The sequence below is a fragment of the Misgurnus anguillicaudatus genome, chromosome 4, assembly GCF_027580225.2.
Source record: "Misgurnus anguillicaudatus chromosome 4, ASM2758022v2, whole genome shotgun sequence".
Taxonomy (NCBI): domain Eukaryota; kingdom Metazoa; phylum Chordata; class Actinopteri; order Cypriniformes; family Cobitidae; genus Misgurnus; species Misgurnus anguillicaudatus.
Window position 1 is genome coordinate 14,064,646 of NC_073340.2, and position 26,274 is coordinate 14,090,919.

Sequence of the window (26,274 nt, forward strand, 5' to 3'; positions counted from 1 at the left end):
CTTCACTCGCATAGAGAATGTGTCAAAAACACCCCCAACTCTTACCACAGCCTGCTGTCGCTTCTCAGATAAACGATGGCATCAGGTTGGATATGGAGAGATATTCATGCAGATTCACGTACAAGGTCCTGCACACAGAGCTTTATTTTATTTTTTTCTCTTTATTGCATTTCAAGCATCTTAACAACCAAAATAGGCTAACATAAACACAACTGTAAGTCCTCACAGACTGAGAAATTCATATAATTCACATTATAACAATAGAAATAAACCTCCATACAGACAATAATTCAAATGAAATAACATAAAATAAAATAAAATATATAATCATGCAACCAAAAGCAATGTAGGGCATTAAACAAAGTCAAACTAATTAAACAAAACCCGTAATTTCTTGGCTCATAACTTTCAGGATCTCTGTATACATGTCAAGCTCCTTTTAAAAAACATGAAACTGGGGTGCTGTTTTCAGAACTTGTGAATAAAGAATTTTAGTATGATAAGTAAACAATTTACAACAAAGTCTACACTTTTATCCTCCAAATGAGCTCCAAATTTCATCATGTCCCATGTATAAATGGAAAAAAATATATTCTTTGTTTAAACCAATGAAATACTTCAGTCCAAAATGAATTAACCAGACAACAGTGGAGAAATAAGTGTTCAACAGTTTCTACGTCCTTATTACAAAATTGACATATATTGCAATCCACATTAAATCGTAATCTCAGAAACTCCTTAGCAGGATAAATGTCATATAAAATTTTAAAGTGCACTACTTTATATTTCGGTGGAAGAGGAAATAACAAATATTTGCATCTAAATTCATTAACCGATTCCTTATTTAGATGTTGAAAAATATAGTTCCTTCTTATTGGGCCAGGATAGCTTTCCTGCATAAGACAATTTCTTATAAACTTATTAATACACTTCTCATCTGCAGAATTTACTTTACCTAAATTAAGATCCAAAATTTTAGGGATAATTTTCGAATATTTTAAAATCTCCTTTAGCATATAAAGGAATGGTAAGGGAATACTTTTAAAAACTTTCAAATAAACTTTTTCCTCACACACAAAATTTAATTTAGAGCAGAAATCAATATAGCTAAGGAAGCAACCATTTTTATCCATAACACTGACCAAATACCTCTTTGCCACCAGTCCTCCAAAAATAAAGATTTTCTTTGAAATAAAATATAACGATTATTACATAAGGAAACATTTAGAGAGGTCGAGCTTTATAAGCATGACAGACTACAGCCTTATGTATGTAAACTTCACTGCATGCTAGAGGGCCTGACTCCCACACTGAACCGTTCTGCTTGACACAATAGATGTTGAAGTCTTTTAATCATAATTTCAGAATAAAATCCACTGTTAGTTACAGTGGTGTAAAAAAAGTGTTGCCCCCAACCAGATTTCTTATATTATTGCATACAGATCATCAAACAAATTTAAATTGTACACAGACAGCACACTGCATGCCTTGGCACTGCAGGCACAAACGCTCGCTCTGCGCACACACTTAACTCTTTCACCGCCATTGAGGAGTTATCTCGTCAATTAAAGGTCCCATATTGTCAAAACTGAAATTTTATTGGTTTTTCATGATAACTGAGGTCTAGGGGCTGTGTAAGTACCAAGTTTCAAAACAGTCATTTAAGAGTCAAATTCACACAGCCTGCTTGAAGTAGCTGTGAGTTAAAACAGTTTGTTTGTACTTCCATAAAGTTGCTATGTCACCAAAACACAGGCTTCAGTCTCCACCCCGAGCACTGTCCACCATTCACTGTCCTCAGAAAACTGAAATTATATATTGTAAACAGTTATGCAATGCTAACGTGATGCTAACGTGTTGCTAACTAGACGCTTACGTGTTGTTTTGTAACGTTAAAGTCTTTGGTATACCGGTTTTGATAGAATATCTGTTGGAAATCAGATGCTGTTTGTTTTCTTAAGGTACAGGCACCGGCCCTGTTGGTGTCTGTTTGTTTATTGAGTTAAACTTGGTAAGGTTAAAATCTCTTTGCAGTCTAAAGTCTCTGTGTCTGTTGCAGTGGCGTAGCAAGTCAGTTCCGGGGCCATATGCAAAAAAAATGAACGGGCCCCCATAAGCCAAACCCCCCCCCACTGGCGCTCATGTCTGTTAACAACATCTACTTTTAATAAGGTAGTCAAATATTGTTACTTGACTTTTTTACTTTAAAGGGTAGATTTAAATAAATAAAAACGACATGTTTTGGGTAGTTTTTGACTCGTGACTAACTTCTTCGCCTTCTCTTTAAGGCCCCACTTTTATGTTTTTTAATTGTCCATCCTTAATGTTCATGTAGATAGCCGCTATAGTAACCTCTCACACTGTGTTTTCTTTTTTTTCGGTGTGGCGATGCGTCATGTAAAAATATTATGGCGTAGCAGTCTACGGCAGCCGCAGAGTGCAAAAAAAATTATAAACGCAAACAAGAAATGAAGGTGAAATTAGACATTACGGAGAAATAAGACATCACTACACATGATAAGCATACAAAAATATATTTATTGCGGCCACAAATAAAAATTTAATTTAATTTTTTTTAATTAAAAGCTGGGGCAGGCCCAGGGCTGGGCCCCTATTGGCCCGGGCCCATTTGCATGTGCATACCCTGCATGCCCAGACGTTACGCCACTGGTCTGTTGGTTTACTAACCTAACATTTATGGCGCTTTTCCATTGCATAGTACCACACGGTTTGGTTTAGTTTGGGTCAGCTTACTTTTGGGAGCTTTTCCATTGGGTGCAGTACGTACCCAATACTTTTTTTCGTACCACCTCAGTTGGGGTTCCAAGCGACCCGAGCTGATACCAAACGTGACGTGAAAAGACAGTAGATCACTAATTGGTCTGAGAGAATCGTCATCAGCGTCATCGCTAAAAGATTAGCTTTACTGCTAGCTTGCGCTGTCTTGAGCAAACATGTTGTTATCTGTGTTCTGCTATAAGTTCCCAAACTCCCTTTTAGCGATGAAAAACATCCACAGGAAGAGAACCAGGAACACAAGAAAAGTTTTTTTTCCATACTTGCAGTTTGTGGCGGCACATTCGCGACGGCTTCATTGACTTTGTATTGTGAGAGGCTGCCTCCTTGTCATTTTTGGCTTATAACAAAAACAGAATAATGCCTAAAAGCTGCTGTGTGACAATATGTACAGCTAACAAGCCAAAAAACCCAGAAATAAGTTTTTATAAGCTGTCGACCTCAAAAAATGAGCGTTTATAGACACAAAAGTGGAAAACAGGCAACTTTTCATAGTACTCATATTAGTAGAACTGTGTCCACTAGGGGGAAACGTAGTCGGCGATCCACTTTTTTCTCCTTAAAGGCTGGGTTTAACGGCTCGACAGCTTATAAAAACTTATTTCTGGGTTCTTTGGCTTGTTAGCTGTACATATTGTCACACAGCAGCTTTTAGGCATTATTCTGATTTTTGTTATATGCCAGAAATGACAAGGAGGCGACCTCTCGCCATACAAAGTCAATGGAGACGGGATTGTTTTCCCCCCCGGTAGGCGTGTTTTTCAAATTTGCATAACTGCACTCTGTCTCTATTAGAAGAGAGGCTCATGAATATTACTTATTACAGGCCAAAACGACCTGTTTTAGCAGAGCTCCTGAAAGAGGAGCTGTAAAAATATATAGAGATTGTTTCTAGTACTTGAACTGCAAATATATATTCTTAAGGACATCATACCCTAAAATATAACCCTAAAAAGCCTTGACATATGGGAGCTTTAAGAGAAACGCTTCCCAATGACAAGTTTTTACAGCAATCCTTATTTCCGCTATTATCCACTGGGTGGCGCTCTTACCCAACTTATAAAAACAGAACAAATGAAGATAGGGTGAAATATTTTTGTTTGTTTGAAAGCAGAGGGTCTGTTCTTTCATTTGATATATTGTATGTTTATATATATTAAGAAGAACATTTTCTTGAAGGAATTAACCTTTTGTGAAAATCATAAAAAAAGCTGGTTGGGAAAGAGTTAATGTTACAAAACAATTTTTGACATTTGAATAAATAGTAATTAAACTCATAAGAACTAATAAGAACATATAAAAACTAATATAAGAGCTGAATGACAATGGTGTTTTTAAAGAACCTAAACCTTAATTAAACTACAACTAGCAAAAACACACTACCAACTACCAAAACACACTTGTAGCCAATCAGCAGTAAGGTGCGTGTCTACTAAACAATGGTTGCCTGGGTTGCGTATGTGTGGGCGGGTCTATCAACAGAAGGTCCAGATTCTATTGGGGTAGGGGCGTGTTTGTTTAGGTGATTTCAAATGTCAACATTGGCTTTCAGAGATCATGGACCCTGCAGAAAAAAGTTAATTTGTACTTTACTCAAGTTAGCAGACTGCACCTAAAATAAACTTCTTACTACTTTACACTTGAGGAATTTATTATATATTATTTTACTCAGGTGGACTACTGTACTAATATTTTGTTTAAAGTCAATAAAGTTAAAGTTAATAAGTGAAATAATTTTTATTGTATACCACTGGTCTGCCGAATGCTTTATTCTGATTGGTTAAGAAATGTTTCACAGGTGTCTGACCTGTCAAATATCTTAAAATAACCACCAGAGCAATGTCTATGCTAACCGTGGAACAATTGTGTAATAAATGTGAAAATAATGTACACCCACGGTGTAATTTCGCTTCACGTCTTTCGCTTAACCACCTTGGGTGTGCATTATTTCCGAATAATTAAACGACCCGTTGTCGGTTATTCCTTACATAATTTGTATTAAGTTAAAAGTAAATCTAGTGTTCTGCTAGTACCATGCCCTCACAGCAAAGAAAAACAAACAAGTGTGGTGATGTAAACAAAAGTGTATGTAAGATAATATGATGTCATTGCTGTGTTTAGGTGCTCACAGTGTTATGTGTAAGTAGTGTTTGTTTGTCAATGTGTGTCTTGTGTTTTTTGTGTATCGTGACAACAAACGCAAGCATGAGTGGCCATTTATTTATTTACAAGTGGTTTATTAAATTAGGTGAAAACACAGGGAATGAAGAGTAACTCTGTGATAGTTACACAAACATTTAAAGTTCATTAAATATATATGTATATATGTATAAAAAAGATTTTTTTGACTATTCCAACATTTTTACAGACCATTTTTTTAAATAAAGAAACATCATTGTAGCTCTACAAAAACTTTAAATTAAAATGATGTATTCCAAACATCATTAACAACGATTGAGTAAATACTGCACATATTGCCCAAGATAAAATCCCCAAATGCGTTATCTTGTGCAATATTAATAAATTGTGATTTCATTTTAAACATTCATCATGAGCAGGTTCATCATCTGTTTCGATTGAATGAGGTATAAAAGCACTTGAAATGATAGCAAACAAAAATGTGATACTTTATGAAAAAAATAACAATAACTTAAACCATAAATTAAATAATCAAACATCAAGCAATCATTAAATATTTTCTGGCTCCGTTTTTTTTATACATTTAATTTGAATCGTTTAAATTTAATAGTTTAAGTTTAATCACGAGTCGTCGTGATCTTTGATATGTTTTATTTAAAACGATCTAAAAGGCAGTCTGATGCAATAAACATTGATATGTGAAGAGAAAAGAGAAGCTGGCTTAGTGTTTGGTGCACGATGTGATGAAATTCAAAAGCGTCTGTGTGAAAGTTTCAGTCACCAATATGAAATAAACGCTGAATTAAAAAATGTAACACTTTACAATAAGGTTCCATTTGTTAACATTAGTTAGCTTATTTCAACATTTACTGATATATTTTTAAATTAGTTGCATCTGTTCACATAAGTTAAAGCACAATGAACTCTTATAAGCAAACAATGACTAATAGTATTGATATTAACACTAACAAAGATTAAAAATGTTATATGTTGTTGCTCATTCTTAGTTTATGTTAGCTAATGCATGAAGTGATGTGTTATGAGTGAAACCTCACTGTAAAGCGTTAATGAAATAAACTGTAATGATCCATCACACAAATCTGTTACATGAGATATTCCTCTCGGTTACAGTAGTTTGAGTCACACAAGACTGCGTTTATATTGAACATCTAAACTGTTTTACTTTATTAGCATTTGACAAAAAAATGCCATAAAACAGCTATTGAATCATATAGTGCGTAGTGTGTTGGAGTGTGAAGTATTGCACTTGAGAAAACCTTCTCCGTATGATTCATGGGTTTCTGTATATTCATCAGAAGCTGTGTGAATGTCCATCCATCCATCATGCAAGCTAATATTGTTATTAGTGTTGAAATACTTGATGTGCAGGTTCCACAGCATGGCTCATTTCCACATACCTGCCTGATATTCAGCGTTTTGTGATTGCCGTGTTCTCACTACATGAGCCCACAGCATGGCTCTTTCGTGGTGCTGGTGTCTTCCTCCGGCGCCTTCAGCTTTAATAACGGTGGATCTCCACTAGATGGGGTAAAGTACACAGCATCAGGGGTCACATCAGGTTGCTCTGCAGCACGGGACTCTAGGGGAGCCGGGGCCGCTTCTGCGACCGTCTCATCCACCGAAAACTCATCCTGGACGCCTGCGGACGTAGGTAACGGCGGTGCGGGGTGCTTTTGAAGTTTAGCGGCAGCTCTTTGTCGTTTGAGATCGGCAAGCGTGTGGTGAGATTTCTCTCTGCTCATACCGTCACCTCCGGAGGCTAGCTGATAGGAGGCGCTGCGGTCCGTGAGGCCTCCTTCTAGATCCTCCCCCGGAAGAGATGAAGACGATGACAGCACACTGCCGTTCCCCAAAACCGAGTCCTGAGGTCCCTTCTGCACATCAGCAGCCTGTGATGAAGGGATTGGGGAGGAATCAAAGCTAGACACCTGGAGGAAAACAAAAGCTTCAGTCACGCGTCTGGTTAAACATCAGAGACACAATCAATCTATTCATCACCTCTGTACGGGTGGCATCCAACATCTCAACATTGGTTCATATTTGAGTAAAAATACATTTATGTCTTATTTCATTATGATTCATGGACCCTTATTATAAAGTGTAACCAGTACAGGTAACACCTTACAGTTCCTACCGAACGCTTTTTTAGCGCTTTTGGAGTAATTTTGGTAATGAATCCTGTATTAAGATTTGAATGAAGTATGATGGTCACCAGTGCAGTGTTGAGTTCAGCGTCTGTCTGTCTGTCCTCATCATCTTCCAGCGCTTCTGTTTGTCTCTCCTGCCACACCATGGCCTCCTTCTGATGCTCTCTGCGGTAGAGACTGCTGCGCTCATTTACACTGCTGCGTTTTACCACTTTACTGCAAAATAACAGGACATTCATCTCAAATTAATTGCCTACAATAAGCTAATATAAAACATCAGTTGATATGATGATAATGTTCATTTATATGCTGGAACTTTAGAGCTATAACAGTAAGTGTAGATAGGCCATCTACCATATCATCAGAAAGAGTACTGTGTATAAATTTTCCAGGAGGACTTAAAAAATGTAGCAGAAAGAAATTGTTCATGTTTTTTCTATTGTAAGTTAATAATCAGGTGTTTTATATCATTATTAGAAATGGAGAGTAATGGGTCTGTACCCTCTGCTGCCTGCGCTGGACACGCGTCTCTGCAGAGCACTCTTGTGCTTCTCCTGACCCTTCATGATGGCATCGTGCTTCTGTTTCAACTCCATTATTTTGGCCCGGACCTCCTCATCAGCGCACACATCTGCAATACAATGACAGCTCAACAAAGGAATGCTTGTCATGTCACTCGTGCCCAAACACATGGCACATGTCTTACCCAGAGGCGTCTCGTCCAGATTAGACTTGGCGTTTAGACTTGCGCCATTTGCCACCAGGAGCTCCACCATCTGCATCTATCAGAGCAGAATAAAAGACGTCATCATCACACCTGTGTGGTTAAAGCCAACTAACATTTTTCTCTATTCTCTCAAGAGTTGGTTTTGAAGAACTTTCAGCTTTTTTAGTTACATGCTGCATTATGTACAATAAAGACAAGACAGTGCTGATTTGGACGCATACACTCACCTAAAGGATTATTAGGAACACCTTACTAATACTGTGCATGACCCCCTTTCACCTTCAGAACTGCCTTAATCTACGTGACATTGATTCAACAAGGTGCTGAAAGCATTCTTCAGAAATGTTGGCCCATATTGATAGGATATCTATAGTAGGATATCTACTAGCATCTTGCAGTTGATGGAGATTTGTGGGATGTTCCACCACATCCCAAAGATGCTCTATTGCGTTGAGATCTGGTGACTGTTTGGGCCATTTTAGTACAGTAACTCATTGTCATGTTCAAGAAACCAATTTGAAATGATTCGAGCTTTGTGACATAGTGCATTATCCTGCTGGAAGTAGCCACCAGAGGATGGGTACATTGTGGTCATAAAGGGATTGACATGGTCAGAAACAATGCTCAGGTAGGCTGTGGCATTTAAACGATGCACAATTGGCACTAAGGGGCATAAAGTGTGCCAGGAAACATCCCTCACACCATTACACCATTGCATTAATGAGATATTGAACAGGTGTTCCTAATAATCCTTTAGGTGAGTGTATAGACATGCTAGATTTTACTTTTATTTGAATGACTAAATTAAATTATTAATGCTTTAAAGATGAGAGAAACTGTAAAATTGTCAAAGAAATGTGACTCCTGACAATTAACAGTGTGATGCCTGATGCTTCACAATTATAACTTTAAAATGGTGGTTTATAAGGTGACATATTTACATCGTTAAAGAGTTGGATTCTCATGCTAAAGTTCTCGCAGATGTACTGTGGAAAGCCTTGTATGGGCACTTCTCACCAAAAAGCGCAAATCAGAGCGAGAGCAAGGGCACACCCATCAATGTCAGAACCGCAGGCAGTACGTAAATCTGCATCAAATGTCTGTGTTTTGTTGGCAATCAGCCTGTAAGGTAGGGTGGCCATTTGTGCCAGTTCCGCTGGACACGTCCCGAACATGTTTTCGGGTTCGTTCTCCGGAAGTTGCGTTGGTCGACCGCATACGTCATCAAGGTTTAATATTTCGGGTTTAATTTCAGAAAATCAACCGTTACATTTCAAGGTAAGAATGAAACTACAATGATTGTATGTCTTAAAAGAAATAAATCTTAATTTTCTAATGTATTTTAACTGAAATGTGAGAACCTCGATGACGTATGCGGTCGAGCAACGCGACTTCCGGAGAACGAACCCGAAAACAATTTTGGGACGTATCCGGCGGAACTGGCACGAATGGCCACTCTACCGTAAGGGCATATAAAGTAAAAAAAAAATGAAAGATGGATATTTCTCTTACAAAATTCCAATGATTATCCTCAGAAGACCGTTATTTATCACCCTGGAGCAGTGTGGATTACTTCTGTGAAGGATGGATGCACATTCTTTGCACTTGGACTGTGGACCCCATTTTCAACTGTTATAATGCTTGGAATAGCTAGGACATTCTCTAAAATAACTGAAAATGTGTTGGTCTGAAAGATGATGGACATATGTATCTCGGATGACTTGAGGCAGAGATGCTCACAAGTCTCTGAGCTTGAGTTCGAGTCAAGTCTGAAGTCTTTGAGCTCGAGTCCAAGTCAAGTCTCAAGTCTCGTTGTAACAAATAAAACTCTAATAACAACAAATAAAGAAATTATTAACATTTATAAAAAAGAACATAGTTGCACATTAAGTAAGGTCTAAAATTAGCATTATGTACAGAAATTAAATTAAATGGATAATAACACTGTCTTTATTGTACAAATTAAATATTATTATTATTATTTTTGAGCAATAGAAGTGATTTTCTGTTTGTCTTGGGTTGTTTGATTAACATTAATGACACAGACTTAAGTAGGTTAATTGAGGTTACTGTCTCTTTATTTAGAACAAATAATAAGACTGGTTTCTGACTGGTTTCTTAAGACATAAACAAAAATGTTTTATCAGAAAAAGAATACTGTGAGATCATTTTGCGTGTATGTATGTGCCTTGTCCAGAAAAGAAAGATTTTATGTTGGCTTAACTTTTGAAACACTTCTCTCTGTATGTACACTACTGAGGGCACTAAACACAGGCGGAGCGCTTCAGGAAGAAGATGCAGCAGTCGCTTCAAATAAAAACGTTATGTTGTTTTTCATTGCTCTATTCAGCAAATGTATGTTAATGGACTACACTACAGTTTGACACAAAGTAGCGCAACTCTGGACCTGACTGGAGCTGGACCGGACACACTTAACCGCATGTGCGTACAGAAATCTGCTCACTTGAGCGCCTTTTTGCGGTTAAACTGTTTAACCATTTAAACAATTGCAAGCCTTAGAAACAATGATAAACTTACCCTATTTAAATTGCATATTAATCCGCAAATCGCATGCGAGCCGAACCGCGGATCCGTCACAGCACTACCCAAAGCTTCAGATGCAGGTGCAGTCAACATGTGTGTTCGCGGGCGCGCGAGCGGAGTAGATACGTCACGTGTTACGTCGTGGGCAGGTTGTAGGTAACGGAGGGAGCTATGACAGCGAGCTTATCAGACGTTTCCTAAAAATAAACATTGTTCACGAGTCGCGCGGCTCGAGTCCGAGTCGAGTCTGAAGTCTTTGAGGGTCGAGTCTCAAGTCGAGTCTGAAGTCACTGTGTGTGCGACTTAAGTCGCACTCGAGTCCGAGTCTCAAACTCGAGTCCCCATCTCTGACTTGAGGGTAAGTAAATCATGGGGTAATTTTCATTTTTGGGCGCACTATCGCTTTAAGTTTGGCAGTGCTTACCTGTCCCCAGCAGGCGGCAGCATGAAGGGGTGTCCAGCCGTCAACATCCTTGTCATCAGGAGAGACCTTGTTTTCCAGCAGCAGCTCGCCAACAGACACGTACCCATTAGCAGCGGCTATGTGCAGCTGCACAGAGGAAAACAGGGTTAAGGGTTTATAGATAAAATGTAAGAAACAGAACTGTTTTGACGTCTTTCTCACCAGACTCGCGCCTTGCTCATCCCTCACTCCCAGATCGCCATCACTCGCAAGCAGCTTGTGCAAGTCTTGCAGCATCTCTCTCTCTTTGGCCCTGCGACATTCATCTATTCGTTCCTGAGTGATTCCTTTACACAAAAATCCGTTTTATTGGATATCTTTTGCATACAGTCATCTCTTTACCTCTTTACCCTTTTTACCTCTTTAAAGTTGCGGAAGCTTATTTCATCAATTGCTTTATAATATCTGAGAAAGCACTTACATTTGCATGTACAAAAGTATGAGCTTGTTTAGTAACAACACAAGCAGCTAGGGGTGTAACAATATATTGTGCGATTCTGCTTGCTATGCTTCTTTTTAGGCCTCGTTTACACGGTCAGTGAAATGTGACCCGTTTCCGATTTTTTTGCTTATATGTGACACAGATCGGATGTGTTCTATGGCCGTGTAAACAGGAAAAAAGGGCATACGTTCGGATATTTCGAAATCGGTTTCAGGCTTCATTCATACAGTGAGGAAAATAAGTATTTGAACACCCTGCTATTTTGTAAGTTCTCCCACTTAGAAATCATGGAGGGGTCTGAAATTGTCATCGTAGGTGCATGTCCACTGTGAGAGACAATCTAAAAAAAATCCAGAAATCACAATGAATGATTTTTTTTACCTATTTATTTATATGATACAGCTGCAAATAAATATTTGAACACCTGAGAACGTCAATGTTAATATTTGGTACAGTAGCCTTTGCAATTACAGAGGTCAAACGTTTCGTGTAGTTTTTCACCAGGTTTGCACACACTGCAGGAGGGATTTTGGCCCACTCCTCCACACAGATCTTCTCTAGATCAGTCAGGTTTCTGGCCTGTCGCTGAGGAACATGGAGTTTGAGCTCCCTCCAAAGATTCTCTATTGGGTTTAGGTCTGGAGACTGGCTAGGTCACACCAGAACCTTGATATTCTTCTTACAGAGCCACTCCTTGGTTATCCTGGATGTGTGCTTCGGGTCATTGTCATGTTGGAAGACCCAGCCTTGACCCATCTTTAATGCTCTAACTGAGGGAAGGAGGTTGTTCCCCAAAATATCGCAATACATGGCCCCGGTCATCCTCTCCTTAATACAGTGCAGTTGCCCTGTCCAATGTGCAGAAAAACACCCCCAAAGCATGATGCTTCCACCCCCATGCTTCACAGTAGGGATGGTGTTCTTGGGATGGTACTCATCATTCTTCTTCCTCCAAACAAGTTTAGTGGAATTATGACCAAAAAGTTCTATTTTGGTCTCATCTGACCACATGACTTTCTCCCATGACTCCTCCAAATGATCACTGGCAAACAGCCATGGGTAAGACGGGCCTGGACATGTGCTGGTTTAAGCAGGGAAACCTTCCATGCCATGCATGATTTCATACCATGACATTTTAGTGTATTACCAACAGTAACCTTGGAAACAGTGGTCCCAGCTCTTTCAGGTCATTGACCAGCTCTTCCCGTGTAGTTCTGGGCTGATTTCTTACCTTTCTTAGGATCATTGAGACCCCACGAGGTGAGATCTTTCATGGAGCCCCAGTCCGAGGGAGATTGACAGTCATGTTTGGCTTCTTCCATTTTCTAATGATTACTCCAACAGTGGACCTTTTTTCACCAAGCTGCTTAGCAATTCCCCTGTAGCTCCTTCCAGCCTTTGAAAGGTGTACAGTTTTGTCTCTATTGTCTTTGGACAGCTCTTTGGTCTTGGCCATGTTAGTAGTTGGATTCTTACTGATTGTATGGGGTGGACAGGTGTCTTTATCCAGCTAACGGCCTTAAACAGGTGCATCTAATTTAGGATGGAGTGGAGGTAGACATTTTAAAGGCAGACTAACGGGTCTTTGAAGGTCAGAATTCTAGCTGATAGACAGGTGTTCAAATAATTGCAGCTGTATCAAACAAATAAATAGTTAAAAAATCATATATTGTGACTTCTGGATTTTTTTGATTATGTCTCTCACAGTGGACATGCACCTACAATGACAATTTCAGACCCCTCCATGATTTCAAAGTGGGAGAACTTGCAAAATAGCAGGGTGTTCAAATACTTATTTTCCTCACTGTATATACAAAACTACAGACAGGAAAAATTCCTGTATATGAAAGACTGATGTTTAGATATGGAGATTATAATTATCATAGGTGCTATGAGGTGATGAGCCCGTTTTGAGGAGACAAACTACATCGCTTCAGCAGAGAGAGAGAGAGAGAGAGAGAGAGAGACAGAAAGAGAGAGAGACACCGTGGATTTACTTGGGTTTATTATGAAATTACAGAAATGACTTGTTTGTTTGTTATGTGTGGATTATTGTTCTCCATCACACTCTGTCTACACTGCAAAAGTGCAGAGTTAGCCACGCTCACGTATTTACATTCCGCGGTATCCACAATGTACAAAACTCTGATATACCACCCGGTCCTACTACACACAACATGTGTGGTATTTATTATAAGCCCCTCACCCTGCTCAGCCATGACCATCTCTATGAGTTCTAGCGTGGCATCATCCTCACACAGATCATACGGCATGTTCCCATCTGCATTCGCCGCCAACAGATCTGCACCCCTGAACACATCAACATCACAGGCAGCATGTCATTTTTGTATTTAAATGCTTCAGATCAAAACATTTAAAGGATAAACATTGTGCACAAGGACCCTAATAATAACCCTACTATAAACATAAAGACTCACGCATCTAGAAGTAACTGGACAAGGTTGGTGTGTCCGCAGGTGGCTGCAGCATGCAGTGGAGTCCACAGCTCGCTGTCACACGCGTTGACGTTAGCGCCCGCATCCAGAAGACAACGTGCCACATCCACAAAATCATCTATACAACACTGCAGAGAAATTAAGAAGATACAGTAAGGTGACTGACCAACCATATTCATTAAAGTTATGTGTTACACCCAAATAAATATGCTTGAATTCCAAACAGTGCTTTGGGAAGATGCAGCAGCATAAAGAGTCACCCAACATAAAGAGAAAATGACGTCGTTTTCATTGATTTCTTGTATTTTAATCGACTGCAGTATGAGACACAGTAGTGCAACTCTTTCTAAAGTTTACACATCAAGATCTTTAAAGGGCATAGGGATGATCACATCTGATTGGAGTTTGACTGGACACATTTAAATGCATGTGTGTTTTTTACATTTAAATTAGCATATTAATCCATGAATCTCATGCGTGCCAAACAAGCGTGCCTCACAAGCCCTGAAAAGTGAAGCCAAAACGTCTCGATCGCCCCCCAGTGACTGGTCCCAGTATAGGTCATAAAGCCTGCCTCCCCATGTTATTCAATGGGACTTGAGACCAACAAAAAAATTTAATTACACTTCAATTATCTTTTTTCCGAAGCTGGTTTCTGTCATGTATTGTAGTTTTTATCATGCTGATGTAAATTCAAGTGTTTGTTTTTAAAATAAGTTTGTGTTTAGTTAGTTATTTAATGATAAAAATGGTGGTGTCACGTCATGATTGACAGCTGTGATATTGTGTGATATGCGCATTCTGCGAGGGCGGGGCCTTGATTTCGCGGCTTTACTTCCTGCTCACTACTGCGCAGGACTGGTCCCGAAAACTCTACAGCGCAGACTCAAGAGCCAAGATGTCAGCGCCGTATCGGGAAACTGGCGGCTTCACTTTTCACCAATGGAAGAGAGCGAACGGGTGTCGTCCATCTTTTTTTTACAGTCTATGGTGCTGAACTGTGGGGCCTGGTCAAGTGCGATCCGTTTTACCACTGATACCGTTTTACATGTTCGAAATGGACCGGAAATGTATTACCGTAAAACTTCAAATAATAGCCCGGGCTTTTATTTTCCCAAACCTATCATCACACCAGGCGTCTAAAAGAGACAGGCGTCTATAAGAGACACGCTTTTAATTTAATTGTTCCAGAATGACAGCAGGAGGTTACCACATATTACGTTTTATTTTTAATTTGAATGTGTTTAACAAATTAGTTTGTGTAAGAACAACAGTCTTAAATTATTGGCAGTATAAATAAAGCAAACAATGATATGTTTTTTATTGGTTGTTGCGTGAAATCTTACCCAGATACAACAGTGCTATTTTCTGATTGGCTATTGTGTAGCCTCTTTCTTTTTTTGTATTGGCTCGCTCGACTAGAACTCTAGGGAAGACAGGCTTGATAGAGAAAGAGAGCAGTGCGGCCAGATACATTTTAGGCGCTGCAGCATATTAAATATGATAAATAGTGTTTCCACGTGAGAAATACAATGTGTGGCGGGAGTGCATGCATGACAAAAGACTGAAAGCCCGGCTATTATCAGCGGCCCCAAAACACTACCGGCCCACCGGGAAAAGTACTGACTCCCTCGATTGCCACTTCGCTACTGTCATCATCACCTCAATTCTGGCGACGAAGCTTGTTGTGTTGTCATAGTGATGAGTAAAGGAACGACTGCGTCTTTCACGTGACATCTACCGGTAAGCAAAAAAAACTTTAGCGTGTTCAATCTGCACCATAGAACTGTCTTAAACAGACTATCTGACGGGTTTTAGAAGATTAAATACAACCGGAAACTAAAAAACAGACCAGGCCTTTATTTGAGACAGGCGTTTATTTACCCAAACCTGTCGTCACACCAGGCGTCTAAAAGAGACAGGCGTCTATTTGGGACTCGGCTATTATTTGAAGTTTTACGGTAGATGCGTTTTATTTAAATCATCAGACATACTTCAAGGCACTACTTTAATTCCAACATTGCAGATAAATTGCATTACACCATCTGGTTTTGTTAAAATATGGATTGTAGGTGCACAGGTAACAATGTTTGTAATTCTGCTGGTCTGAATTTTACTACTATTATAAAGTGATTGACCTTTCACCTACATGCGTGCGAGCGGATGTTTATTTTGTTAAGACTGAGTTACTGAATGCTGTTGTCTGTCACCTACTTTGACTTGGAAAATGTAAACAAATAATGTAAGCTATAGTAGGTACGGCAACTTCATATTGACTGATCTGAATTTTTACAACAGATTAAAGAGAACACTTCACGTCCATGACATAAAGTTTACCAAAAGGCAGATATATTTAAAAAATTTATATGTGACAGAAAATTACTGTCATGAAACGAGTTGTTTTACAATCTGCACACAGACCCTTAGGAATACAAGAAACCTCTGCTACAGACAAAACAGAGGAAAACAGAAAGATGATTTCCAGCTTCAGTTTGTCTTGATCTGTATTAGCTCACGTTCACAAGAATCTGTATAACTTGCCTTGAAACGAACTGAACGCATTCATTACTAGAAAACACAAGAAGAGATTAATCATGATTCATTCTTTTGTTTGTTTATTCTTAATGCCATTCCAGCACCTATGGTTATATTCATGGCGAGAACCGGTTAATCCACACACAAGTTGATCCACACAAGTTTATTCATATTATTGGGGGAGGGGAGATTTGGTATCTCCAATTCACCTAACCTGCATGTGTTTTGGCCTGTGGCAGAAAAACGGAGTAAACCCACGCTGAGACAGGGAGAGCATGTAAACTCCATCCAGAAATGACACCTGACCTAGCCAGGGACCTTCTTGCTGTGAGGCAACAGTGCTAAGTTCTAATGAAACGTTACAGTAGTGTATGTTTTTTAACACAGCTGCCTTTGTGCACACACGCACGCGCACGCACACACACACACAGTGTAGGGTTAATCCTAACCCTAAGAGCATTTAATGCTTAAAGGTGCCATAGAATGCAAAACTGTATTTACATAGGCATAGATGAATAATAAGAGCTCTGTACATGGTAATGACATATCATGAGCCTTAAACACATTTGTTTCCTCATTTTTATGTAAACCTTGTGCACACAAAAGACTCCTGGACAACAGGTCAATCTCAACATAACACCAACTGTGATGTCACAGTTGAGATGTATGCCACAACATTAAATTACACATTAAATTAAGAACAAAGTTGTTAAGATGTTTACTAATGTGAGCTACTAATCAGAGCAGAGCTCAACATTATTTCTGACCCTTCCAAATGGGGCAAAAATATACAATTTTATTCAAATGACAAATCCTGGGGTTGTATATGGACATGTAAAAACGTTTCTGGATAATTTTTGCACTTAATAAAGTAACATACCTTCTATGTAAATCTTAAAGGAATATTCCATTTTCTTAAAAGAAAATCCAGATAATTTACTCACCACCATGTCATCCAAAATATTAATGTCTTTCTTTGTTCAGTCGAGAAGAAATTATGTTTTTTGAGGAAAACATTGCAGGATTTTTCTTATTTTCATGGACTTTAATGGACACCAACACTTAACACTTAACTCAACACTTAACAGTTTTTTTCAACGGAGTTTCAAAGGACTATAAACGATCCCAAACAAGGTATAAGGGTCTTATCTAGTGAAACGATTGTCATTTTTGACAAGAAAAATAAAAATATGCTCTTTTAAACCACAACTTTTCGTCTAGGTCCGGTCTAGCGCGACCTAACTTAAATGCGTAGTGACGTATGGAGGTCACGTGTTACATATATAAAACGCACATTTGAGTTGACATACAACAACGTAGGAACGGTCCTCTTTCAACACACTTGTGGGGCGGAGTTTCGCGTTCGTCCTCTGTGACCTATTGACATCATGACGTATTGCGTGGGGTCACGCTGGCGCATCACGACAGATCTAGACGAGAAGCTGTGCCTCAAAAGTGTATATTTTTTATTTTTCTTGTCAAAAATTACAATCGTTTCGCTACCCGTATGCCTTGTTTGGGATCGTTTATAGTCCTTTGAAACTCCGTTGAAAAAAACTGTTATGTGTTGAGTTAAGTATTAATTGTTGGTGTCTATTAAAGTCCATTAAAATGAGAAAAATCCTGCAATGTTTTCCTCAAAAAACACAACTTCTTCCCCACTGAACGAAGAAAGACATCAACATTTTGGATGACATAGTGGTGAGTAAATTATCTGGATTTTCTTTTAAGAAAATGGACTATTCCTTTAAAGAACAATTTAACATATTATTTCAATGCATTCTTGGGCACCTTTAAAGCATTTTCTGTAAAGCAACATGCATTGTAAAACGCACTATAGAATAAAATGTAAATTGAATTAAATGAATGCAATATCTTCTGATTTACATATATTCTGACACATATTCCCATCAGTAGTGTAACTGTGATAAATAACATATGTGTGCATGTGTACCTGATGTAGTGCTGTGAGGCCGTCTTCATTAAACAGGTCTGGACTGACTCCATTATTCAGCAGCTCTTGCACTGTCATGAACACACAAAGTCACACAAAATACAAACCAACAACCATTATAAACAGGCCTCGACAACCTGCCAGACACTTCGACTAGTCACGTCAGTGAGCTGTGTAACATTAGATATAGTTGCTATTAAAATTTTACATCTCACAGAACCTGGAAAATGCTGAAATGAACATCACCACACGTTGACTGTTAGTCAGGAAGTAAGCAAGCATGGCACAGAGAGCAGTGGCCTGTTGCATGAAGCTGCATTGAGGGAATGCCCAGGCAAGTTTAAGTTTAGTTTGCGCAAACTTGGGTTTTTCAGGCTCAAAATGGTGGATTGGTTTTAATTGCCATGGTACCCTACATAGCTATTGGCTAAACTGCTCTGGAGTAGGTTTTATCAAGGGATCGCAAACCCAAACAGGACAATCAGCTGTCAGCAAAGTGACACAAATCTGTTGCATCACAAAGAGCATAAGTACTACGATATTCTAGAACATATAAATCAATCATTACTAGTAGAGATGAAACAGTATGAAAATTTTACATCATGGTTATAGTGACCAAAAGTATGGTTATCAAGATTATCATGGTTTTGTGAGCATTTTCTAAAAAAGTAAAGCACTGATGCAAATCATATTTAAAATTGATTTTACATGCAAGTAAAACACTTTGGCACATTTTGGGTTGTGAGATAAATGTTCATCTAGTTCAGATAAACAGTGTGTGAGTAAATCAGATTTTTATATAAACAGTTGTAAGGAAAGAAATGAGCTTTATACTCATCAGATCACATAATTTAATGGACAATGAATAGAAAAGATAGATCTGTCTAAAGAAATATTAAATAAACATGCATCAGTACAACTAGATTTCACTAAATGTGAAATTTTTTGGATTTAAATTCAGTCAGTAAAGCACTGTCATCTGAAACACATGGGAGCAGACGTGAATTAATGTGTTTGTCTCATGTTATTGCTTTAATTGGTTGATGCTGGACAGGAGTTTTCGAGCCGTGACACTGGCGGGGTTAAGTGATAAAAAAAATGTTGCATTAATGCTAACATTTACATCGCTGTTAAACATTAAACCTGTAATTGTTACATCTCTACTCTACTACCAGTACACCATCAGAACTCGTTTTTAGCGCAGCTGGAAACATTATAACACCAATAAGGTTCCTTATTTGAACCGTGTCTCGTTGTTGCTGGACAGGACTTTTGTGTCATTGCTGGACAAGACTTTTTTGTATGGTTTGTCTTTAAATATTTTTGTGTGAAACTCTGTGCTGCCATTTTGGCCAGGACTCCCTGGTAGAAGAGATTTTTTTATCTCAATGGGATTATTCCTGGTAAAATACAGGATAAATAAAATTCACAAACAACAAGCGCTACTCCACACTGCTCAAAACTTGTGTTAGAATCATTGTTTGAATAGTTGGTAGGAAAATTTTTAAATATGAAACCATAGGCTACTTACAGGCTTCAAATCAGAAGCGTCAGACTGTAGTTTAAATCAGTGGTTCTCAACGTTATTCCTGGAGGCCCACTGCTCTGCACATTTTGTATGTCTCCTTTAACATACCTGATTCAAATCATTAGCTTATAGAGGGTATGCACGTGACGTCACCTTCGGCGAAAGTGCCTGCGGTTATGCCCACTGAGTGGCAAAAGACAGAGCGGCAGAATTTGTGTACAATGTCAAATCAGCAAAACACGGGGAAACGCATCTAAATGGGAAACTGCTGTTGTGCGATAAACTGTACTAACAGATTTCACAAGAATTTGGAGCTATCGTTTTACAGACTGACAAAAAAACACTGAAAGAAGTAAATTCGTCCATGCCAACGTCTATTGACCACAGGTGAGTTGACAAGTTGCTAAGGTCACTATCAAGCAGAGGTTTTACTTTCTACTTAAAAGTATTTTTCAAGTGTTTGTATTTTATATGTGTTTTTCTTTGAAAAACACACATTTTGGAGCATTTTATCAGGATTTTTACTTTATTACATTTCATAAATACAAGTTTTTGTTTAACATTTAATATTTAAGTACATTACGTACTTTTAGTCAAGTAAAAGCACACAATTTTAATGTAATTAGGTATTAAATCAATTTGAATATGCAATATTAAAGAGTAACTAAACCCTAATCCAACTTTTTTTAGTTACTGATCTGTAAGAATGATGGTTTATTAGTGCTGTTCATTGATTTTAGTAAGTTTTTTGACATTTGGATATAAAGTGTTTCAATACTACAATATATGGTGTAAAAACGTCTGAGTGCTGCCCTCTTCAGGTTGAACGGTGGCTACTGCAGTTGAATTTTCCTATTGGATGTTGGGTCCAAAAAATGACTCGTGACGTAAGCAGGTTCAAGCTCACCACGCCCTTGTTACGATCTCACCACACACTTGGTACGAGCTTAGTTCGTCCCCTAAATCTCAGTTGGGATCTGCCCACTTTTATTGCATTTTTCAAATATTGCAAGTGGGTGGAGTCAGGCTCTGACCTGGGGTTTAGTTACGCTTTAAAGAATACACAGTATGATTCTATGCTTTAGAATATAGTGAAGTAATGTTTTCCCAATACAAACACCGTAATAAAGCACAGATGCTTGGAAAATTTAACTAATGTAACTAAGTATTGTCCACCTCTGCTATCAAGTCCAACTAAATTCAATTTAAGCTGATAATAGTCAGTTTTACTGGCATTTTCACAGCACCCGCTATGAAAACCAGCCATTATGTTGAATGTTTGCCACTCAACAGGGCGTAATCACGTGGAAAAGTGACGTCAATGCATACCCTCTATTAGTAAAGATCCCTATGAACTCAACTGAGTCTGTCAAATCAGAGAGACATACAACATGTGCAGAGCAGTGGGCCTCCAGGAACAGAGTTGAGAAACAATGGTTTAAATGACCCTACTTTTAGCCATCCACTTCCCTTTCCTTCAAGTATTGGCAGCAGACAGCCCCTCTAACTCAACCTGTCTGTGTGCACTGTACACAGCCCAGTTAAAATAATGTCAACCCTACATTAATGAAGTCTTTAGTGCATATGTGTAACGCTGAAGGGTCCATACGTCTTATACATTTGTCAGCTCATTTGCTGACTGATACATTTAACACTGACTACACCAAGGTAAAAATATTGGTTTTCTGATTCTCATTAAGCTTCAATTTAATGAACCAGTATCGATTAGGGAAATCTCTGAATTGATTATAAATGTTTGAGTTTTACTTCAAAAGACTTTTTCTCAACTGCGGGCGGTTTTACACTTTGGGTGCTTCTCAATACTCAAACTAATGCTTCCTCATTTCCTCGCTCCTACTCCTCCAAACGTTTGGTCTTCGGTTACTTCAGTCATCTCATTTATTGATTTGGAAAACTGATTTCCGAAAACCCAAACTTATTTAGTTAATAAATGTGAAAATATTTCTAATGTAATATAATTTAATACACACGACTGCCAATGACACAAGGATGTAAAAAGATCCCTTCCAATCTTCCAGTCTTACCTTCGTCTCGGTCATTCCTAGCTGCAGCCTCCAGTAAGGTCACGTTGGTGGGAAAGGTCACTTTCTTGCTTTTCCCATTATCTTTATGATTGCGAGCGGTGTCTTTTTCAATCTGAGCCCAGCCTTTGAGTTGCTGAGCGCGTCTCTTCTGCGCGTGCTTCAGACGTTCTGTAGCTGAGAGACGCCCGATTGTGGCCATCTCAGCTAGCAGCTCCGCATGTTCTGCCATATGCTCAAATCAGCACTGTTCACGTCTTCACGATACCACCGAGACTTCTGGCTTCTGTGTCTCCAGTCACAAGGATTCATCAAACATGGAGATCTAGCCAATGAAATCCAACCATTTTCTTGACAATCATTCACACATGGACTGTGCAGGAAAATCTAAAAGAAGAAAGAAAGAGAGTTCATGTTTTACAGTAACAGCTCCTGACCGCAGAAAGTACATTCTTTCTCTTTAGCTGCTATACTGTGCGACATTATTCACATACACATGTCTCATATTATCACACATTTAACATCCATTGAAGACAGTAAATTTGGAAATGTGCATCTGAAGTTTATAATCAAATTACTGTAGACATTGTCCACCAGTGTCCTCCAGAGGCGTGACAGTATATGCTTAGCCCTTGAAAAATTGGTCGAATGGAGCAGATATTTAAAACAGCACATAGCATCATAAACTAAAGGACTTTACCACCATTACTACAATACGTCTTACTGTCATCTCAACATATACTATATAAAGTTAAACATTTCCTCAATTAATAACTTTTTCAACTTTAAAAGGATTTTAGAAAGATCTCTTGACAGAAATGCAAAATAATATACAAAACTATATAATCAGGGGTGTATAAAGACCTTTCATTATGAACCGTTATGTTTTTATTACTTTAGAATGAGATGTTTTTATCTACATACACAGAGGGTCCCCTTACATGGAAGTCGCCATTTTGTGCCGCCATGTTTCTACAGAAGCCCAAACTTTTTTGTTTAATAAGTTGTCTCCGACGATCACATGTTTGTCCGGTGGCGGCTACCATAGCTTCTCTATGTGTTTCAAAAGCGAGAGGTGAGCAGTGGACTGAGCCGTTGGTTGTAATTCGCAAACTCTCCACTAGATTTTTAGAAAATTTACACATTGCACCTTTAAGTGAATATTTAAGTAAAAAGCGTACATTTTTAGGCGTTACCAAATGAAAGTAATTTTAAACATTTTTCAACTTAAATCTTTCACAAAGTAATTTTTTAAAGTAGATCCAACTTTTTGCCTTTATCTTCAGTTCATAATCATCATAACCATTTTAGATAAAAGAAGGATCCCTCTATCTGGCAAAAAACAGCAGCCATATCACCCTATAGCACAAGACAGCTTGCCCACTAAAGCTAAGCAGGGTTGAGCCTGGTCAGTACTTGGATGGGAGACCTCCTGGGAAAACCAGGTTGCTGCTGGTAGAGGTGTTAGTGAGACCAGTAGGGGGTGCTCACCCGGTGGTCTGTGTGGGTCCTAACACCCCAGTATAGTGATGGGGACACTAGACGGTCAAAAAGCACCGTCTATCGCATGAGACATTAAACTGAGGTCCTGACTCTCTGTGGTCATTAAAAATCCCAGGATGTCATTTGATAAAGAATAGGGGTGTGCCCCGCATCCTGACCAAACGTGCCCATTGGCCTACTAATCTTCCCCATATATACAAAATCATCGGCTATATCACTCTGTCTCCTCTCCACAAATTATCCTCATAACGTCACATTAAGGACATTACATGTTTGTCTTATAGGTGCACGTGTGTGTAAGCATACATAGTCTGTATGATCTTTTTTTGATCATCGGCTATATCTCTCTGTCTCCTCTCCACTAATAAGCTGGTGTGTGGTGGGCGTTCTGGCGCAATATGGCTGCCGTCGCATCATCCAGGTGTATGCTGCACATTGGTGGTGATTGAGGAGAACCCCCATTCATATGTAAAGCGCTTTGAGTGCTGCAGAAAAGCGCTATATAAATGTAACGAATTACAAATTAATTTCCAATGGACAATTTTAATAAAACTATGAAACGAAAATTGAAGTTGTTTTCTCTCACAAAGATATAATTTCGCTATAAAGGACACATATTGACCCGGTGGAGTTGTATGAATTCCTGTTTCTGATGATGGATGGGCTTCAAACCTTTATATGAAATTATAAAGCACGAGCCAGAATATCACTTACAAATGTGTTCAGCTGAAAGAGGAAAGCCTAGTTTAGCATTAAGGTAAGTAAATGATGGGGTCATTTTCATAATTGAGTGTACTATTTCTTTTACTACCTGCTATAAAGTTAATAGACTGATAATGATTGAAACCCATGTCTTTATATAAACTAAACATAATGTAAAGAAGCTTGATGGCCTATTGGATTTTAAAAAACTACATTGCTTATAAATGAACTCAGATGATCATTAACTCATCTTTCATTCACATGCTCATTAGCAAGATAATGTCTGATTATAAATGAGCTATATAAATGTAAGAAAAAAATATAGACTTGTTACTCTAATAACTGAGCATTAATTTTCTACATATTTTAAACTAAAGTCTTGGAAAACAGCCAACACATAAGAATGCCAGTGAATTTACAGAGCTTCAAAGTAACTTTAGCCTGCAGTCATGTATTTCAATGCTTGAGAAAAGATGAAATGATAAGCTGGTTAACAGTAAAACATGGGTGCAGCAACAACACTAAAAGTATGTACTTTCTCATTAGAAAACATAAGGAGGCAAACTGGGTTACAGGAATAGTGGGCTAGTTACTAACCTAAACAGTAGTTACTTACACACACAGAGTTCACTGTATATCTTAACTCACCATATTCAGCCATGCTACAGTGATGGTAACATAGTAGCGACTTAATATCATATTCCTGCCATGAAACTTACATGACACTCTCTAGGATACAGTAAAGAATCCACTAGTACTGTATACTATGGTATATGTCAAGAAAACACGGTATTACCACAGTATCATATTCCAAAAGACAATGTTTTATGATGGTACATGGCCAAATGCATTACCGTAATGACTTAATCTATCGTGGTGTTGTACAGGTGTGTTTGATAGTAACGGCTCTGTTTCCTGTTTATTAGCAGAATGCTAACCTGTCTGAAGTTCAGAGTTCATCTCAACTCCACTGGACTCTTGATATAACGACAAAGATGACGACGACTCAAAAGCACTTTTATCACTGATAAACACTACAACACTTCATCAGCTATTGTCTATTAAGACATTGTGTAACGTGATGTGTGGCCTGTGAACACCTGAACACACACCTGTCATTTACGTTACACACCTGTTTGACACATCACATTAACGCTTCTTTCTTACCTGCTACTCCGAACCCAATCCGTATGAATTACCTCTTGTTCATTCTCGTTTAAGTTATTTTAGTCAGGATTAAGAAGTAATAAAAACGTTCGTCGTCCGTAAGAACAGCAGCACTCCTCGGCCCGTCATCCCGCTCGCAGCATGCCGACAGTCGGCGCTGTTCTCAGGCAAACAACGATCAGCGGCTCTCTACTGGGCGGGGATTAACGGTCAGGACATTATCTGTGATTGGTCAGGGGAAAATAGCTATCCCCCCAATCAGAACCGTTTCAGTGACCGCTGCACAGGGCAGTCTCATATGACTGAGACCCAGGGTTTAATACGGAAACTGCACAGTAAAGTACAGTACAGTAAAAGTACAGTAAAAAGTACAATACAAAATTATATTGTTGTTATCATATCACACTTATTGATATATTATTGTAAGATTTATTATTATAATATTATATTTATTGTATTCTTCTTCTTTTTTATAAAGTAGTCTTTGTAACGATATAAAATATTGGGGACGTACCTCCAATCGTCTAATTAAACACAGCAACAAATTTCAACACATTTTTGAGTCTTGTGGACATTACACTATCTGTACCTTCTCATTCTTTACCTGTCTGGGAGGACATAAATAAATCAATTAATGTAACATAGCTGCATCCTCACTGACAGCAAACCCTATATGATCAGTGACTGAATGGCTCTGGATGAATAATGACACTAAGTCTTTTGATTTATTATTCTCGAATTGAGTTTCTTTCATAATTAATAAACTTTGCAACATTGACAGAGTTATTTAACTAAAGTAAATTGACAACTAAATTCAGATAAATCTGATGTTGCCTTCTGTAGAGTTGTTTTAAGGCTAAAACTAGTTTTAAAAATTTTGCAACAATTTTGCAACACTGTTAGCCTATGTTTCTTTACATTAAAGTAATGATTAAAAAATTTATATAAATAAATGACTTGAAGGGAGTGTCTTTAGTCTGACAGTTCAGATAACGCATCTAAAGTGAATTGATAATTAACTGGTATCAAACTCTATTTTTTAATTGACATGTGTTATGCTTATTAAATATAAACTTTAATATAGCGTTAAGAGTCGCGTCACATCTCA

At 38.4% G+C, this 26,274-nt stretch overlaps 1 protein-coding gene and 1 pseudogene across 1 annotated transcript; one reads left to right on the forward strand and one right to left on the reverse strand.

The window, feature by feature from the left end:
* Positions 1 to 5,569: 5,569 nt before the first annotated feature.
* ppp1r16a (protein phosphatase 1, regulatory subunit 16A) lies at positions 5,570 to 25,346 on the reverse strand. The gene is made up of 11 exons (XM_055176483.2): positions 25,167 to 25,346; positions 21,798 to 22,181; positions 18,225 to 18,295; positions 13,718 to 13,863; positions 13,486 to 13,589; positions 11,000 to 11,124; positions 10,799 to 10,924; positions 7,810 to 7,885; positions 7,605 to 7,734; positions 7,169 to 7,319; positions 5,570 to 6,884 (listed from the first exon to the last, which is right to left on the reverse strand). Exons 2-11 carry the CDS (start codon positions 22,024 to 22,026, stop codon positions 6,393 to 6,395), a joined length of 1,650 nt encoding a protein of 549 aa, XP_055032458.2. The 5' UTR covers positions 22,027 to 22,181; positions 25,167 to 25,346; the 3' UTR covers positions 5,570 to 6,392.
* Positions 23,136 to 23,252, forward strand: LOC141363761 (5S ribosomal RNA; annotated as a pseudogene).
* Positions 25,347 to 26,274: the final 928 nt, after the last annotated feature.

Excerpts from the sequence above, each read along its gene's own strand:
- ppp1r16a (XM_055176483.2), bottom strand. The coding sequence starts at position 22,026 with ATGGCAGAACATGCGGAGCTGCTAGCTGAGATGGCCACAATCGGGCGT. Across the intron at positions 18,296-21,797 it reads TAGGAATGACCGAGACGAAG|TGCAAGAGCTGCTGAATAAT; the intron begins GTAAGACTGGAA and ends TGTTCATGACAG. Across the intron at positions 7,320-7,604 it reads TCCAGCGCAGGCAGCAGAGG|TAAAGTGGTAAAACGCAGCA; the intron begins GTACAGACCCAT and ends GTTATTTTGCAG.